Raw genomic sequence first — 19492 nt, forward strand, 5'->3', positions numbered from 1 at the left:
TGGACAAAAATGAGGACATTACCTAACAAAACAAACATTTCTTGTGGAAGTGGGAGTCCTGGGAGTGCATTCCGACGAAGATCAGCAAAGGTAAGTGAAGATTTCTAATGCTTTTATGAGTTTTGTTGACTGCACAATTTGGCGGGTAAAGGTATGGCTTGCTTTTGTGGTTGAACGCTGTTTTCAGATTATTAAATATGTGTTTTGCCGTAAAGCTTTTTGAAATCTGACAGCGTTGCATTAAGACACTAACAGCTTACAGATGGTACACAAGGTCACAGTTATGAAAACTTAGGACACTAAAGAGGCCTTTCTACTGACTCTGAAAAACAAAGAAAGATGCCCAGGGTCCCTGCTCATCTGCGGGAACGTGCCTTAGGCGTGCTGCAAGGAGGCATGAGGACGGCAGATGTGGCCAGGGTAATAAATTGCAATGTCCGTACTGTGAGACGCCTAAGACAGCACTACAGGAGACAGACATACAGCTGATCGTCCTCGCAGTGGCAGACCACGTGTAACAACACCTGCACAGGATCGGTACATCCGAACATCACACCTGCGGGACAGTACAGGATGGCAACAACAACTGCCCGAGTTACACCAGGAACGCACAATCCCTCCATCAGTGCTCAGACTGTCCGCAATAGGCTGAGAGAGGCTGGACTGAGGGTTTGTAGGCCTGTTGTAAGGCAGGTCACCACCAGACATCACCGGCAACAACGTCACCTATGGGCACAAACCCACCGTCGTTGGACCAGACAGGACTGGCAAAAAGTGCTCTTCAATGACAAGTCACGGTTTTGTCTCATCAGGGTGATGGTCGGATTCTCGTTTATCGTCAAAGGAATGAGCGTTACACCGAGGCCTGTAGTCTGGAGCGGGGTCGATTTGGAGGTGGAGGGTCAGTCATGGTCTGGGTCAGTGTCAGAGCATCGTCGGACTGAGCTTGTTGTCATTGCAGGCAATCTCAACGCTGTAGTACCCTTCCTGCAGGCTCATCCTGACATGACCCTCCAGCATGACAATGCCACCAGCCATACTGCTCGTTCTGTGCGTGATTTCTGCAAGACAGGAATGGCAGTGTTCTGCCATAGCCAGCAAAGAGCCCGGATCTCAATCCCATTGAGCACGTCTGGGACCTGTTGGATCGGAGGGTGAGGGCTAGGGCCATTCCCCCAGAAATGTCTGGGAACTTGCAGGTGCCTTGGTGGTAGAGTAGGGTAACATCTCACAGCCAGAACTGGCAAATCTGGTGCAGTACATGAGGAGATGCACTGCAGTACTTCATGCAGCTGGTGGCCACACCAGATACGGACTGTTACTTTTTGATTTTGACCCCCTTTGTTCAGGGACACATTATTTCCATTTCTGTTAGTCACATGTCTGTGGACTCAGTTTGTCTCAGTTGTTGAATCTTGTTATATTCATACCAATATCCAGGATTTTACAGGTTTATGGTGTATAGGGCCTTTGCGCTCTTGTAATAGTATCATGCAATGGCTGCAGATCAATGTCTTCCCGGATTTGACTGGGTTATTTCCACGTCAATCTGATTCAAAATCCGTGTTGTGGCACCTCGAATGGTACCCCGCTTTCGTCTCGTTCTTTCGGTTTCATGCCGACGTTCCTCGTCGCAGCTCATACTTTTCCCAGGTTTCGGCACCAAATTTTAGATTAACTATCTTTAAAGTAATGACTCGGGACGTCGGGTTTGATATGAAAGCTTCTTTTAGTAATAATACTTGTTCACGTTAAATTTACAAACTTTAGATTCTACAGAACAATGAATAATGAGTTGCTAGCGGAAAGGATTTAAAATAATCACCTGTCAATTGCACTTAACTAGCGCGTTCGCCCTCTAATTCCTGTCGCAAGGCATTCTGGAACTTGCAGTCAAAAGCCTAATTCAATACTAACCAGTACAAAATATGTATGTAGTTCTCTCAATCTCCAACACACAAATTCTAATATAATTACAAATATCTTTAGATAGAGCTCGATGAATTAACTTAAACATTAACGCTGTAACCCATTAAAGTTACAACACCCTGCAGCTATAAGAAGTTAACGACCGTTCCACATTTGCATGTTCATTAATTGTTTATGGTTCATTGAACAAGCATGGGAAACAGTATTTAAACCCTTTCCAATAAAGATCTGTGAAGTTATTTGGATTTTTACGAATTATCTTTGAAAGACGTGGTCCTGAAAAAGGGACGTTTCTTCGCTATGGCAGTCTGCCTGTGTGATTGCACAGCATATTATCCAGGGCCACTGGTTGGATTGGATTTAATATACTCACTCAAACGCATGCTCTCTCATCTCTGTAAAAGTATCCCAGGCTTTTATAAAGAACTAGCATGTGTCCATGCCCCTATCCCCAGGTGAGTCTGCTGGGCTATAGAACTCTAGAGCAGTGCATCAAAAAACCTGCCACCCTGTTGTCAGCTATCCGCAGACAGTTCCCTGAGGAAGGATGCAACTAACACTTTCAATGGCCACATTTTGGGGATGACCAATGCAATAAAGTTTTGTATAAACAAATCATTAATTTTTTAACATTTATTTAACTCAAGTGTTAGATTACAAACAATAACTTTTTCATTGCATGTTTGGCACGTTAGGCTCTTTTTTTTACTTCTGTGCTAACTTCAACATCAAGACATCACTTAGAGCTTATGATTGAAAAGGTCTCACATCAATGCCATTCTCATGTCCAGGGTGAATTCCTTTTCATTAATTTACACCAGACACATCACACAGGCGTGTAAACTAAAACATACTGTATATTATTCCAGTCAAGATTTAAGAATGGGTCAAATGGACAAAGTGAATATAAGTCTGGGCTTTTGCCTGTAGTACTTTGTATGAATTTGAGTGGTACATACAATACATGTTGACAGAATGGCTGTGAKAAACTGTTGCTGTGCTCCCAGGTAAGGTCCTTGCTTCTGTTAGCACTGAAGGCCCCAGTATTCAGTCAGGCAGCTTGAAGATGTTTCACCAACCAAGCCCATGTCAYGGCATGCAGTCGCCTGATAGGGAGATGACAATAAATGCATTATGTACCTTTCATCACCAACGCTGTGTTAGCATTTACTGCACATGTTGCTGAACCATTCAACCTATTTATTAGTGTCTCTAAAACTGTCACAACTCAGAAGATCCAGATGCAGACAGTTTCGAAGTAAAAGTTTATTACAAAACCGGCTGGCAGGCAAATGACAGGTCAAGGGCAGGCAGAGGTCAGTAATCCAGAGCAGAGTCCAAAAGGTACAGAACAGCAGGCAGGCTCAGGGCAGGCAGAGGTCAGTAATCCAGGGTGGCGTGACAAGGTACAGAACGGCAGGCAGGCACAGGGTCAGGGCAGGCAGAATGGTCAAAATTAGAAAACAGGAACTAGAGAAAGACAGGAGCACGGGGAAAATGCTGGTAGGCTTGATGAAACAAAACGAACTGGCAACAGACAGAAAACACAGGTATAAATACACTGGGGGATAATGGGGAAGCTGGGCAACACCTGGAGGGGAGTGGAAACAAGCACAAAGACCGGTGAAACAGATCAGGTTGTGACAAACAGGTTTCCATCCAATCTTTTGTTGCGAGTAAAGTACATGTTGGATAAAAAAATGTCATGACTGACCTGATGGAAAATTTCCAACTGCCAACAAAATAAAATATGCCAGGTGGGATCTTTTTGTGTTAGTAAAATGAATTACCCGAAAAATGTCGGTGGAAGCTCTTTTATGCGCAAATATTGATATCATTCAGTGCAGGTGGGGCAGAGCAAATTATTTTGTTAATCATTTTTATAATAAAAAAAAATAAAATGCCTGTTTTGAGTTAATAAAGCCGCATACAAACGAGGTCTCTTTTTTTGCTTTCTTGAGTAAGTCAGATCCAAAATGCAGGTGTTTCAGCCTAGCTCAGTGCATTCTGTGGAGGTGGGGCAGCCAGCGAAAAATACGCAGCGTAGGGTTTGGTAATATTCTCTAATTGCACCGTGATTGGCTGAGTGTTCTGTCACTCATGGGGACTATATGTCACTGCAAAATCTACGGGGAGAGCTCAAATTCAAGCCCCTTGGGTGCTGCAATAGAGTTACGTTAGAAGTGCCCATCCAAGAATGCTCAAGGTCATTGGCCACAGATAAAATTGTCAAATCACGTTACATCTACCGTAGCTTTGATTGGACTGATCATGTCAACATCATACTTTCGAAATCTTAGCTAGCAAGCTAGCAGTCATCATCATGAATCAAGTCCACAATCTACTGAAATCTAGTAGTGAAGAGAAATTATAGATAAAACGTATCGGTGCTCATCGGCCATAAACAAGTTGCAAATCGCAAATTCAACAATGAGTGGTTTGGAAGGAATCCGTGACAGTGGCAAACTGCAAGCATTGCAAGGCAATCACTAGCCTGATATTCAGTGGAGTGGGTGTGTGGTCCAWGTCTAGGTTTAAGGGTCTCTYTTCCAAGTTTAAAAGGATAAACATTAAAAATGCCATGGGCCAGAAAAGGTTGAATACATTGGCCATGCTGTGAATCCAGCATGAATTATGCCGTGTTCAAAACAACTGGAAACTCGGAACTGGGAAATCTCAGACTTCAGTGAGTTCAAGACAACTGGGATCTCTGAAAAGAAGCTCAGACTGGGAAAATACGTTTTGAACAGTCATCCAACTCAAAATTCCAAGTCGGGAACTCGGGCCTCTTTCGAGAGCTCCGACCTGAAGGGAAAGGGGGATACCTAGTCAGTTGTACAACTGAATGCCTTCAACTGAAATGTGTCTTCCGCATTTAACCCAACCCCTCTGAATCAGAGGTGCGGGGGGCTGCCTTAAATCGGCATCCACGTCTTCGGCACCCGGAGAACAGTGGGTGAACTCAGGGGCAGAACAACAGATTTTTACCTTGTCAGCTCGGGGATTCGATCCAGCAACCTTTTGATTACTGGCCCAACACTAACCACTAGGCTACCTGCCACCGATCACTGACGTCATTTTTTTTTTTTACCGAGTTCCCAGTTGTCTTAAAAGCACCATAAATCCAGACAATGCTAGACTTTGACAAAGCCTGTTCATGTGAGCCCTACACTAAAAGGTGAGTCCAAAAATATTTTGTATGCTGCTGAATAAATGCTCTAATATGCCAGGGAGATATGTATACTGTAGCTAAGAAAGTAATACTAAGTGTATGTTGTGTAATAAGCTTTTAGTAGCCCATGTGCCTCACCCTAATAATTTGGTCCCTTTCCCYCTCATAACTGTTCTGACTTGGTGTTGCACATGTAGCCTATAGCCTGTTTTAGAGAAATGTAATCATCAAATATTGTAAGAACTTTCATTGTCTGCTTRTATGCCACCTACAGGGAGAATACTGTAAGAACCACCCATGTTCTGAATTCTGTCGCTGTACATTTCAAAAGTGATGAACAAATATTTAGATTGACTACGTCCGATCTAGCTCGCTCAATAATGTCTTAGCCGAAATTACGGATTGCCTCTTATCTGCTCGTTGTCCCAGTATGCTATAGTTTGTACATCTCAATTGTCAGTAAAACCACATTTGTTTAATGGGTACATACATACTCAGCCATATCAGCTATGTTTTTCTAAAAGGCAGTAAATTAGTCTGAATGAACTGTTTCGCTGCCAGTCAAGACTCCACTGATAGCCAGATGTAGCAGTGGTCAGGATTCACTCTATGGTGCTGAAAATAAAGCTCTGCTGTTGGGACAGATTTRTGTAGGCCCTAACAGTTTGTGGGCACCACTTGTCACCGTTATAGTGAAATGAATGTATTGTTTAGTTTTGTGTTGTGGTTTTGCTGGCATGCATCTAAAGAAAAATTGGGGAGTTTTCCCCACCAAGATTTACATGTACATTTGTTTAGTAGGTATCTGATACTACCCATAGACTTGAAATYATTGTGCTAACGCCAGTTAGCATTGGCTCGCAAAACTACCCCTAACTTCCTTCATACTGGACACAGAGACATAGAAATTGTATCCACGAGTTCATCTAACTTTTTTTGCTCACATTGGCCACGGAGAGCGAGATCACACAGTCACCCGGAAAAACATGGGCTTTCACGCAAGGCACAGTGTTATATTCTTCAAAGCGAGAATAAAGGGCATTTATCTAATTTCCCTTTGTAATCCATTATTGTCTGCAAGCTCTGTCACATATGACGAGCGTCGGAGCCGGTGTAATAGGATTACACCTTCCTTCTATATTGTCCTTGTCACGATCGTCGTAACATTGTGGAAGAGAGGAGGACCAAGGCGCAGCGTGATAACTATACATCTTCTTTTATTTGAAGACGAAAACAAAACGAAGAACACTGACAAACTATACAAAACAACAAACGACCGTGAAGCTATAAAAYGAAAGTGCAGACACAARCAACTAACGTAAAGACATAGACAATCACCCACGAACTACCTAATGAATATGGCTGCCTAAATATGGTTCCCAATCAGAGACAACGATAGACAGCTGTCTCTAATTGAGAACCAATCTAGGCAACCATAGACATACATAACCCTAGACTACACACTGCCCCATAAACATACAAAACCCCTAGACAATACAAAACACATACATCCCCCATGTCACACCCTGACCTAACTAAAATAATAAAGAAAACAAAGATAACTAAGGCCAGGGCGTGACAGTCCTTTTGCATGTTTGATGTCTCGGAGGTCGTAGTGGGCTTTCTTGTATGCGTCCATGTCCCTTTCCTTGTAAGTGGTAACTCTAGCCTTTAACGCAGCGCGGATATATATTGCCTGGAATCCATGTTTTTTGGTTTGGATATGTTCTTAGTCACTGTGGGGATGACATGGTCTATGCACTTATTGATGAAGTCCGTGACTGTTGTAGTAAACGCCTCAATGCTATCGGATGAATCCCGGAACATATCCCAGTTTGTATTAGCAGAACAGTCTTGTAGACTCGCAACTGCTTCATTTGACCACTTCCGTATTGAGCGCATCACTGRTGCTTCCTGTTTGAGCTTTTCTTTGTAAACAGGAAGCTGGAGAATGGAGTCATGGCCAAAGGGAGGACAAGGGAAGGCMTTGTATGCATTTCTGTGGGGTAGAATAAAAGTGGTCAAGAGTTTTAGATTAGAAGACGTGTTGGTAGAGGTAGGACAGTTTTAAGTCTATCCGCATTAAAGCGACCTCCCACCAGCAACGCTGCTTCTGGGAGAGKGGTTTCTTGTTWTCTATTTATGGACCCATACAGTTCRTTGAGTGCCAGAGTTGTATTGACTTGTGGAGGGATGTAGACAGCCATGATAATTATGGATGAGAACTCTTGGTAGATAAAAGGGTTTGCAGTTTACCATGAGGTATTCTATATCAGGTGAGCAAAAGCTCGAGATTTCCTTCACACTTCAAGCAGYTGTTATTTATGAAACAAACACTCCACCTCCTTTCGAATTCCCAGAAGCCGCCCGTTCGATCCTGCCGCTGCATGGAGAATAAACTGAATACTAAGTGCATAGCGTCATCATTCAGTCACATCTGAGTAAGACATAATATTGCAGCTTTTCAAGTCTCTGATGGGAGACTCTCAAACGAAACTCATCCATCATAGTCTTGAGTGCTTGGACATTTGCCAATAAAATGGAGGTGAGCGCCGTTCGGTTTTCTCTTCGCCTCAATTTCACCAGGACTCCATCTCGTCTCCCACATCTACACAGCGTTTCCGTAGCCCATGGAACTAGGTAATATGGTCCGGTATGAATAGTGGAACAGYGGAGTCGTATTTGAAGTCAAAATCGAGGTTAGAAAACTGTCTGATGTCCAGAACTGCTTGGTTGTCATGTGTGATAATAGTATGAACTTTCTGAACAAAAAAAAAGTAAGGATAAACACGATAAAAGTCACTATGTAGCAAAGTCGGGTTGGAACTCATAATGACGCCCTTCTCTGTCCGCCGACATCTGGGGAAATGGAGTCGCACCTCTGTCGCATTGGCCACATTCTCCAGACTTTCCACTTTAGTTGAATAGGCATCCACTTTAGAAGTGAGCAATGCGAGTGATTAATTTACCGGTTCTAATTGCAAGTTGAGAATAGAGGTAATCTCCTCACGAACAATCTCTTATAGTAGTGGCCAGCTCTTTCTGTTTTCTGGTGTTAAGAGCCGCCATGTTCCCACAGGTGAATTGTGAATGGACTAGCAGCACCAGTGCGACAGAAAGAAATCTATTCAGTCATGTTTGTTTCCTCATTAGCTAGCTAGCAAAGAACCGGCTAACTTTACCAGTATATTCAAACATTTGGGGGCACAGAAAGTAAAAGGGATAGCTTCTTCAGGAGAGCAATAATCATAGCAATGAATGAATGACAGATCTCTAGCATGTTGTCATCACAAACGTGACACTTAAAGAGACAGTGTACAATTTTCAATGTAATGCATCTCGAAAGGAAAAATGTACTTTTATATAATGTAGAAACCTAATATTCCATAAATGAGGGATTTGTATCAACATTTTAGCTTTTTCTAATAAACAAATGTATTTACATGATTACATATTTGTTTATAGGGCACAACATGTACTGTACTTCAGAAGTAGCTGGAATTCATATAGGCTATATCTCAATCAATTAAAAAAAATATATTTTCTTGTGCTTCAAGATGTTGGTGTGCTCTTAACCTTTCAAAGTAAAACAATGTAAATGTAGAGCCCTGTGTGTGTGTGTGTGTGTGTGTGTAGAGCTACGGAAGTCAGAGGACAACAAGAGTGAGGTGTTTCAGGACGAGTCATGCTCAGACACAGAGGAGCTGGTAGACGAGCCCCATAACAGTGATGTGGAGGATGGGGAGGAGGACGTCACACAGAATGAGTGTGAAGATGACGACATGGTCAGATTGTGTGTGTGCTTGCGAGAATGTGTGCTTGAAGCCTGTATTGATGTGGTGTGTGCATGTGCAAGCATATTTACAAGGGTGGGGGTTAGTGTGTTTGTGTGGCCGTGCGTATGTACCTTTGTGTGGCCGTGCGTATGTACCTTTGTGTGGCCGTGCATGAAGGCAGTATGGATGTGGGCGGCGGTGTGAAGGTCACATATGACATGTGTGTGTTTTGCCTTTAGCACAGTATTGTACTGGCATCACACGCTGTCTGAACAAATGTTTGCTCAACCATAAGTTCTATTGCATGATATTACATTMAATTCTCTCACATTTCTCTTCACGTCATTTCACAGGAAAACAACCACCTATCAGAAATGGACTCCATCCTGCAATAAAAGGCAAGTTGTTCTGAATGTCGAAATACTCAAGTGAAGCAAAGAAACTTTCGATTGTCACTAATTACTTGAAATGTGCATGGCCACCGGGCATTTGTATGAGACAATATGTCAGAACAGAACTACTCTGATGCACATTCATAGCTGTGCTTTTGAAAGACAGCCTGGTCCAAACAGCATGGCAGCTAGTCAATCATTATATAAATGATGGTAAAGTGCTTTATTGACTTGAATGTAGGAACATTAATAAATGCTAGAGCACTCAYATGGATMACGTCTGGGTAGCTTGCTAGCTAAGTAGATCGAGTAAACAATTGAGGTCTGAGCCGGGTGAGCAAGCCGGGTGAGCAATAATACTTAAAATATGCAGAAAACCAGCCACCACTTATTTATCGACCCCAAAAAATAGGTTGAGTAGATACAGGCCTGACTTGGATGTCCATCCGAAAGCCTCTTTCTTGGTATATTTCCAAGAGCAACTGTGAGTACCAAAACATGAATATTGTAGCACAATATTCAGTGAAATATAGACTGTTTGCAGATTTCAATCAGTTTGGTTTCTCTGAGAATTCTGTAGATAATGTATGGATACGTACATTATTCACTTGAAAACCTGTTATGCAACAGGACCATCMCAGATTAAATTGACCAAATCACCCATTTACTGTAGTAAATGTTAACAACAAAACTGTCTTACTTGGCTCTAAGCTAAAATGTCAGTTACAGATATCTAGTGGGAAATTACTCACATTGAACTTGAAACAGTTGGTAAAAGTTATCAAAATGAGGGAAACTATCCCGATTGTTTTCTCTAATCTGGTGTTCAAGATTAAATGTCTCAACTTCTCTCGCGTTTAGACCTCCTCAGCCACTGCGATATTGCAAGGCTTTCAGAAGACAATCACGCCATAGTGTCAGGAATCTGTTTCTGATTCCACTGTGATCACATTTCCCCATTTCTCCTCTGAGCAAACACAGAGTGAGGCCCAGGAGAATCAAGCCAAATGAACACAGTGCCAGACACCAATTTCCCCGGTTCGTCACGCTGCCTCGGACGGACACATGTTTATTTATTTAGAAGTTGACGCTCACAGAGAGGGTTTGCGTTGGAGACTGAATCGGGCTCATGAAGGTWGTTTTCATACAGCAGGCTGCAGATATTCACATCTGAGCCTGCATTGAAATAAAATGAGAACATACACTCAGCGGACAGTAAATCCATCTAGTCCTGGGTCAGAACCCCTTTGCCTCCAGAACAGTCTGAATTATTTGGGGCATGGACACATTGCTCAATTGGTATCATGGGACACAACTTGTGCCAGGAAAACATCACCCCTACCAGCCTGTACCGTTGACATCAGCATAACGCAACAGGAACCGTGATTCGTCGAACCAGGCAATGTTTTTCAACTCCTGAATTGTCCAGTGTTCGTGATCGCGTGCCCACTGGAGCCGCTTCTTCTTGTTTTTAGCTTATAGGAGTGGAAACTTGGTGGGTCATCTGCTGCAATAGCCCATCCRTGACAAGGAATGAATAGTTGTGCTTTCCGATATCCCGTTATGCACACCACCGTTGTAATGCGCCATTATGTCTTGTTTGTGGCCCGCATGATTCTTGCTATTCTCCGTCGACCTCTCATCAACGAGCTACAACGACACTGCTGCTGTTTGTCGCACCATTCTCGGTAAACCCTAGACATTGTCGTGTGGTGAAAAGCCCAGGTAGCTGGCCATTTGAGATACTGGAATCGGCTCTTGAACTGCACTGTTGGTTAAGGGCTTGTAAGTAAGCATTTCACGGTAAGGTTTACACCTGTTGTATTTGAAACCGATGATCATACCACTCTCAAAGTCGCTTAGGTCACTTGTTTTGCCCATTCTAACGTTCAGTTGAACAGTAACTGAATGCCTAGATGCCTGTCTGCAAGCCACGTGACTCACTGTCTGTAGAAGATAACCATTTTGAACGGGGTTGTTTACCAAATAAACTGGCCACTGAGTGTATATCACCTCACCAAAAGGGTGCTTCGACTGTCCCCATAGGATAAGCCTTTTGAGTTCGAGGTAGAACCATTTTGGGTTCCAGGTGGAAGTCTCCTTGAAAAGGGTTCTACATAGAACCCAAAAGGATTTTACCTGGAACCAAAAAGGGTTATCTTATGGGGACAGCCGAAGAACCCCTTTATGTTCTGGATTGCACCTTTTTTTCTAAGAGTGTATGTGAGCCACAGCACTGTTGATTTTTMATCCTTACCCTCTAATSAGGGACTGAGTGAATGGACTGAAATCAAACTCTTTGAGGCGGAGGGCAACCGAGCATGGCAGGCCTGCTCTACCTACATAATGGTAGGGGGAACACTAGTATTGCGGACCTCAAGGCCCGTGTTTGAATTCTCTTGGAGTGGGCGTTTCCCAAAGCCTACTTTGTTCCATATATACGCATACAGGAAAGGCTAATAATGTTGTTTAAAACCGGCATATATTAATGCCTTAGTGTGTTGCACAGATGAATGCTACAGTTCTTATTATTCAAAACTAAAGCTAATGTACTGTATGAATGGAGCCTAGCTGGATTTTTCACACCGTACTGATGGCATACTGTGTTGAACCACTGTCTTTTCATGTGTGTTCTGTGTGTTCCTTTGCCTCAGTTTTTAACCCTAGAGGTAATTCACCCTTCATTGTTGAGACWAATATTGGCCTAAAATCTATTGCTCATAGAATAAAAAAAGGCCCTACCAGACAGTATTCATCACGATCAGACGGGATTCTTAAAAGGAAGATATTCTATGAAAAGCACTATAGAATTGTAATGTATTATTACTGTTATTACTAGAAATAATGGACAACTTTGAGAATGCAGGGAAAACGGGGATAATCTTTGTAGCTTTGACAGCATTTGATACAGTACATCTAGAATCTGTTTATAAGAGCCAGGATATTTTAAATTTAGGAGAATCTCTCATAAGATTGGTAAAAGTTGCATACAACACTCCTTTATGTAAAATAATAAATAATGGTTACTTCTCAGAGAACTTTGAATTGTAAAGAGGCGTAAAACAAGGTTTCCCCATGTCACCATAACCTATTTATTATGGCTATTGAACTGTTAGCTTTAAAAATCTGATCTAATGTTAACACAAAATGAAGGGATTAGAGACAAAAGTATCAATGTATGCCGATGATTCAAGTTCTCGAGTCCTCAATCTTCAACCTTGAAGAGCCTCATTGAGTACCTGGATAATTTCTCCTGTTTCTCTCAACTAAAACCCAACTATGATAAGTGTACTACTATATTACAGATTGGGTCTCTAAAAGAGTCAAACTTTAAATTGCCATGTGATCTCCTGATTAACTGGGCAGATGGTGAAGTCGATGTACTTGGTGAACATATCCCAGAAAAGTTTAGCGATCTTACAAATATGATATTTTATCGAAAACTTAGCAACATAGATAGTCTTGAAACCTTGGAGAGGGAAACACCTATCCATTTACGGGAAGATGACCCTGATAAATTCTCAAGTGATATCACAGTTTAAATATTTATTCAAGGCTACAGACTCCAGGAGAATCCTTTTTCAAATCATGCGCGAAAAAAATCTCTTTATTTGGAATGGAAAACAAGTATATTTATATAACGAACATGAGTTGAGTGTTTGATGAAGGAATTTYTTTCCTAAATGTTCATTAACCAATTTAATTATACAAAGCAAACACTCTGTCCGTTTCTAAGAATATGTAAGATCCTTATTTGCATAAAATAGACATAGACCCGTGTCCAAATTAATCAATAGTGTTTATTCTCGAGAGATCTCTGACGTGCATATACAAAACCATTATTTTTATCCCTTCTATTACTAACACACATACATACACACAAATCTGGATTATCTCCTGAAGCCACTAAGGGGCAGTTATCTGTGCTGCCCCTTAGTTCCTGAAACCAACTAAGTTTTAATTCCATCTTTGTCTCCCCTCAGTAACCGTGACCCAGTCTGTGTCACTCCTATCTTGCTGATTTCCTGGCCCCCCTACCCCACCTTCTCCTCTCTGCTCCCAAACCTTCAAGGTTTTAGCAGTGCGGGGAGGGCTCCTCCTTTCTCCTGTTTGTCAATTATATGGGTGGTTGCCAAATCTTGACTAAGTGTATTACTGTCTGAACTCATAGATTTTGGAAAAATTACCTGTCTATGGTGGCCCTCTCCAAAGTAATTACATAGGTTGATTAAGGTTATCTCTGTGTTCCCCATAATTCGGAATCAACACAAATGTAATTTATCCCTGTCCTGTTGGCCTGGATTATGTTATAAATACTTAAATGCTCGACTTTCTCCCTTCCTTTTAAAAATATTTCCTGCTCTTTCCTGCCATTTCCCCAAGAGTAGCAAGAAATATTCATCTCCTGTCTGTCCGCTCTCTCTCGGTCTACAGCCCACTGTAAAATTGTATTTTTTTTTTTATCTATAGGTGTCTCACAATTAATGTGTATGTCTCTACTCCCTATGTGCGTGTGCTTATATTATGATCGATATATCTATCTCACACGCAAATTATTATTCTATGTGTGCTTTTTAAAACTCTGATATCTTCTCACACTCTATGGTGTGTGTATTTCTCCTTTCTGGAAACTTTATCTAGAGGTGATTTTCGATTGGACATTAGATCTCACCAGTATACAACTATAAGCTATTTTACAGAAGTCGTAAAGCCCTGGTTAACAGCCTATTTCTCTGTTGTTTTTTGGAACCTTTTGGCGTTAATACCTCGTATCTCACACCGCTATATTTAGGCTTCCCTCTCCTCCTATTTTGGATATTAATTTATTTTAGTATTGAATAGGTTACGTTATTTGGTTCGCCTAGAATTACCTTCCTTTCTCACCAAGCCTAGTTTATATCATCACCTGTTTTAATATATCTATCGCTACTGATCATAGTCCCGGACTTCTTCCCATATACCGATAGACTATTTAGGTCTCAGAACTTTATTTTAGGTAGGTGTTTTGAATTTTGGGCAGTCCTTTTTGTACAAAACGACCGTCCTATCTAACAACACCGACTATATCCCTTCTTAATCATTCCTATAATTAAGCGTAGTTTTATTTATGGTAGCGCACCTTACCTCAGGTCATTTCGGACCTGCCTCCTATCGATTTTTGTTTGATCACAAAGCAAACCCTCCTAGTGTATCTGTTTGGAATACCCAAGCTCTTATCATTGAACAATTCTAAGCATTTTTAGAATAYCAAATCAAAGATATCTTAAAACATTCCCCCCAAATACGAGAATAAAGACTACCAACCTTTTCTTTAGACTGGGAAAAGCAATGTATTTTGGATCTCAAAAAAAAGAGAGAGATCAGACGGGCAGTTTCAGGCGCCGCTCGGGCAAGACGGCAGACTCTGGCCGGCTGAGGCGCACTGTAGGCTGGTGCGTGGTAACCGGAACTGGAGGTACAAGAGGCTAAGGACACGCACCATCAGGCTAGTGCGCGGGAAACAGGCAACAGGACCGCACAGGGGCTTGGTGCGTGTGTGTAACGGCACTGTGGTAAAATGGGGCTGGAGAAACGCACCAGCAGGGCTAGTGCGTGGAGGAGGAACAGGCTCTGGAGACGCACAGGGGCTTGGTGCGGTGTGGCCGGAACTGGTGGTACGCGGGCTGAAGACACGCACATAGGGCTAGTGCGTGGAGGAGGAACAGGGCTCTGGAGACGCACAGGAAGCCTGGTGCGTGGTGTAAGCCACTGGGTGTACTGGGGCTGTGGCGGGGAGGTGGTCGCGAAATACGCGGACCGTGCAGGCGTACTGGCTCCCTTGAGCAGTGCGCCTAGCCCATACTTACCTGGTTGTATTCTCCCCCGTATGCCCGACCAGTTGCGGGGAGGGGGAATAACCCGCACTGGGCTATGTAGGCGAACGCGGGGAACCAACTGCGTAAGGCTGGTGCCATGTAAGCCGGCCCGAGGAGACGCACTGGAGACCAGACGCGTTGAGCCGGCTTCATGGCACCTGGCTCAATACTCAATTAGCCCGGCCGATACGAGGAGCTGGTATGTACCGCACCGGCTATGCACACGTACAGGAGACACCGTGCGTTTACCGCATAACAGGTGTCTGCCCGTACTCTCGCTCTCCACGGTAAGTACAGGGAGTGGCGCAGGTCTCCTACCTGACTTCGCCACACTCCCTTTTAGCCTCCCCCAAGAAATTTTTGGGGTTTCTCTTCGGGTTTCAGCTCGCTTACGTGCTGCCTCCTCATATCGCCGCCTCTCTGCTTTGCTGCCTCCAGCTCACTTTGGGACGACGATATTCTCCTGGCTGTGCCCAGGGTCCCTTTCCGTCCAGAATCTCCTCCAAGTCAACGAGTCCTGTTTTTTTGGCCGCTGCTGCTGTTCCTCTCACGCTGCTTGATCCTTTTTGGTGGGTGGTTCTGTAACGGTCGTTCTCCTCCTCTTCGTCTGAAGAGAGGAGTAGGGATTGGACCAAGCGCAGCGTTGAAGGTAGACATAATTTATTAAATGAAAATGACGAAACACGAATAACACTAGAGAAATACAAAACAAATAAACGATGTAGACAGACCTGGACTTGAGAACTTACATATAACGAAGAACGCACGAACAGGTATAGACTACAAACAAACGATACAGTCCCCGTTGGTACGAACATACAGACACAGGAGACACCACCACAACAAACAATGTGAAACAACCTACCTATATATGGTTCTCAATCAGAGGAAACGTCAAACACCTGCCTCTGATTGAGAACCATACAAGGTCAATTAACAAATGACACTTAACATAGAACAAACAACACAGACTGCCCACCCAGCTCACGTCCTGACCCACTAAACACAACTATACAAAAGGAAAACAAGGTCAGGAACGTGACAAGTATGCAGACGTTTGTGCAGTCTTGCACGAATTGGCACTTTTTCTAACTGGCGCTCGCATTGCCTGCCTTGTTGTTTTCCTTACAAATAATAACTTTGGGCATGTGTGCCTCTTGTCATTCCTGTACCTTCCTGTCGTTCTGTACTTATTTTCTGTATATCGTGTTGTCGTTTCTACTGTAGCACTCAAGTGCTGGTGACGAGTAATGCATTTCAATTATTGCATAGATTACATGGACAATATGATGTGTGTAAAATGCTTTTTTGAAGGTTCTACTGTTAATAATGAGCTAATGCTAAGCTATGTGTGCACCATGTTTGTTGATATTATACACTGCATTCTTGTTGTCACGTAACGTCTGTCAGACAAAGATGTTATAATGAGGTGAAGGTAAACTTCCGGAAGTGAATGAAGGGAAGTAATTATCGTAGACGAACACAACTCCTTCAACATGCATTCAGCAAACAAACCAAACTCATCTTGTCTCTTATCTTTGGTTGACACGAAAATAAAAAACATGGTGGCGCGCATAAACAACTAATCGTCAGCTTACTTTTGATTTCTAGAAGTGTTTAATCAATTATTTTGATCAATAGTGAGCTCACCCGCAATGTGATTAATTATAAATGTAATTGCTTTCAGCTAATTTATTTTGTGGTTTTCTGACAGCCGAGTTATCTTAAATATGACTGCTTGTGTTACGTCAATCTTTCCTCAGTTAGCACTAGGACTAATGTAGCCTACATTTTCGGTTTGATGATTGTGTATGCTGTAGCGACTTCTTGTGAATGTCTGAACATTGCATCCAAAATCAAACTGGTTACATTCGGGGCATAACTTCGTAAGGACTGTGTTTGTGCAATATGTTTCTGTGAAAGAAACGTGTGGCTAGCTCAAATGCTAACACTATCAACTATGAAATAACACATGGAACCATGTAGTAAGCAAAAAAGTGTTAAACAATTCTTCAAAGCAGCCCCTTTGCCTTGATGACAGCTTTGCTCCTTGGAATGTCACGGATCCCTCCGGTAATGTTGCTCATTCCGTGCACCAGTTTCGGTGCGTCGCGGCCTTCAGGAACTGTGTCATTACGCACACCAGGTCCCCATATTCTCCCTGATTGTAATTGTATAAATGTGCCCTTTGGTTCACAATTGGGGTTGTCAATTATTGTTCCAATGTCCGTTGTCGTGTGAGTACCTGTGCTGTGTTTTGGCTTTCGTGCCGCGTGTATTGCGCAGATGATTACGGGTCTCGTCCCGTGTGTATCATTGTGCGCTTGTGTTATTTATTTGAGGTACTCCTCACTCTTTTTGTTTTGGTTTCAACCCTGTGTTTTGTATACGTGCTTGTTTGATCTACAAACATGGCACACTGTAATTTGAGTCAATTAAAAAACCCTATTACGCATTCCTGCGCCTGTCTCTCGATCCCTTTATACCATATATGTCAGAGTCAAGGCCCGCGGGCAACATCCGGCCCGCGAGAAGGTTTTTTACGGCCCCTGGGATGATCTTGTTTATTATTAGAACGGCCCGCAGACCGCAGCAAGCCGGCAGCCCGCAGATCTTTTACACGCCACCAATACTACATTTCCCACAATGCAACGGTGAGCTCTCTACCAGTGCGTTCCCGAGCGCACAGTTGGCTGATAAAATAGGTATGCTTGCCGCTGACTTTCGACGCCGATTTGCTGACTTTGAGCACAAAAAAGCAGGTTGGAACTGCTCGGTAACCCATTTGCTGTTGACGTGGAAAGCTCACCACCAAACCTCCAAATGGAGTTGATTGACCTCCAATGCAATGATGCACTGAGGGCAAAATATGCGGCAGTGGGTGCTGCGGAGTTCGCCGTTTCTCCCCGACACAATGCCCAGCTGCGCATCCAGGCTGCTCAAACGTTGTCTATGTTTGGCAGCACATACCTGTGTGAACAACTGTTTTCTTTGATGAACCTGAACAAAACATCACACAGAAGTCGACTTACTGCTGAACACCTCCATTCAATTCTGAGGATTTCCTCAGCTCAGAGCCTTACCCGAACATTGATGAACTTGTGGAAAAGATGGGACACCACCAAGTATCACCCTCAACCTCAAACAAGTGAACATTACTGTGCAATCACATATTTAGAGTTTTTACTCAGTTCAAGTTTAAAGTTAAAGTTTAATATTTGTTTTCACTGCATGTTACTTCCCTTAAACAAAGTTTGTTTTTGATTAATAGATTTTTGCACTTTATTTATTGTATTTCAATCCAATTATATTTTAAAAATATTTCAGTTGAGTGGATGATAAGAAAATTGCTATTATTGTTTTTTCTTTGAAGTAAATTTAGCCCACTTTTGCTAAATAGAAAATATAGGCTACTGATGGTGCCTTGAATACCGGTTTCTTTCATTTAATGTTCATGTTATGGGGATTTTTATATAAAGGAAATTTGTCTTTCTACATGGTTCTTTCTACATGGAACCAAAATTGTTTTCTACTACAGGGACAGCCAAAGAACCCCTTTGGAACCCTTTTTTTCTAAGAAAGTATGGATGGCCTCTCTTAGTAGCTTGCTAGAAACAATGAAGGCTTTAAGAGAGAGGTCTAATGCCTTAATATTTAATAGTTTTAACACTGTTAGAATATTTTATCAACGGTTAAGATAAATGATTAAATAATTCTACCCAGAAACTTAATCATTAGTATTATTTGTTAGGTAGCATGTAAGGGGGTAGAAAGGAATGTCTGTGTGTGTGCCTAAAGAAAACTCTGTGGATAATTAACTATGTTTGAACCGACCCAGCTATAACTCTGTGAAGATAAGAGAAGACAGGGAGAGCCCCCTCCAGGTTTTCCATATCTGGGGGGGGGGGGGGGGGCTGGAACTGTCAGCTAAGTGGTAATAAACTGTGGTAAAAGGCTTCAGGAGATAATCCAGATTTGTGTGTATGTATGTGCGTTAGTAATAGAAGGGATAAAAATAACGGTTTTGTATATGCACGTCAGAGATTTCTCGAGACTAACACTATTGATTAATTTGGATACGGGTCTATGTCTATTTTATGCAAATAAGGATCTTACATTCTTAGAAACGGACAGAGTGTTTGCTTTGTATAATTAAATTGGTTAATGAACATTTAGGAAAGAAATTCTCTTCATCAATTGGTCCTTCGAGGCGGAACTCAAAACCTACCTCTGTCGTACCAGGAAACTGCTGAAAACCGTGCACGGACGGATCTAAGACCCGTAAGACAAAGACCTGACCTCTGAGTTGAGGGTAAATTTCAGGCCAGGGTCGCGCGAACTGGTACACGACAGAGGTGGTGATGAGAT

General features: G+C 42.5%; 1 protein-coding gene across 4 annotated transcripts in view; it reads left to right on the plus strand.

Annotated features, from left to right (window-relative positions):
- Positions 1-19492, plus strand: part of raly (RALY heterogeneous nuclear ribonucleoprotein) — a 179599-nt gene that overhangs the window by 145972 nt on the left and 14135 nt on the right. For 3 of the 4 annotated variants that reach the window (XM_023983944.1, XM_070438373.1, XM_070438357.1), the window contains 2 exons: positions 8738-8886; positions 9231-9275. In XM_023983944.1, coding sequence (XP_023839712.1) covers positions 8738-8886; positions 9231-9272 — 191 coding nt within the window. In that variant the 3' untranslated portion in view covers positions 9273-9275. Of the gene's footprint in view, positions 1-8737; positions 8887-9230; positions 9280-19492 lie in introns of all 4 variants that reach the window. The other variant, XM_070438344.1, reaches the window with a different exon arrangement.

This window comes from Salvelinus sp. IW2-2015, linkage group LG1, assembly GCF_002910315.2.
Source record: "Salvelinus sp. IW2-2015 linkage group LG1, ASM291031v2, whole genome shotgun sequence".
Classification (NCBI taxonomy): Eukaryota; Metazoa; Chordata; class Actinopteri; order Salmoniformes; family Salmonidae; genus Salvelinus; species Salvelinus sp. IW2-2015.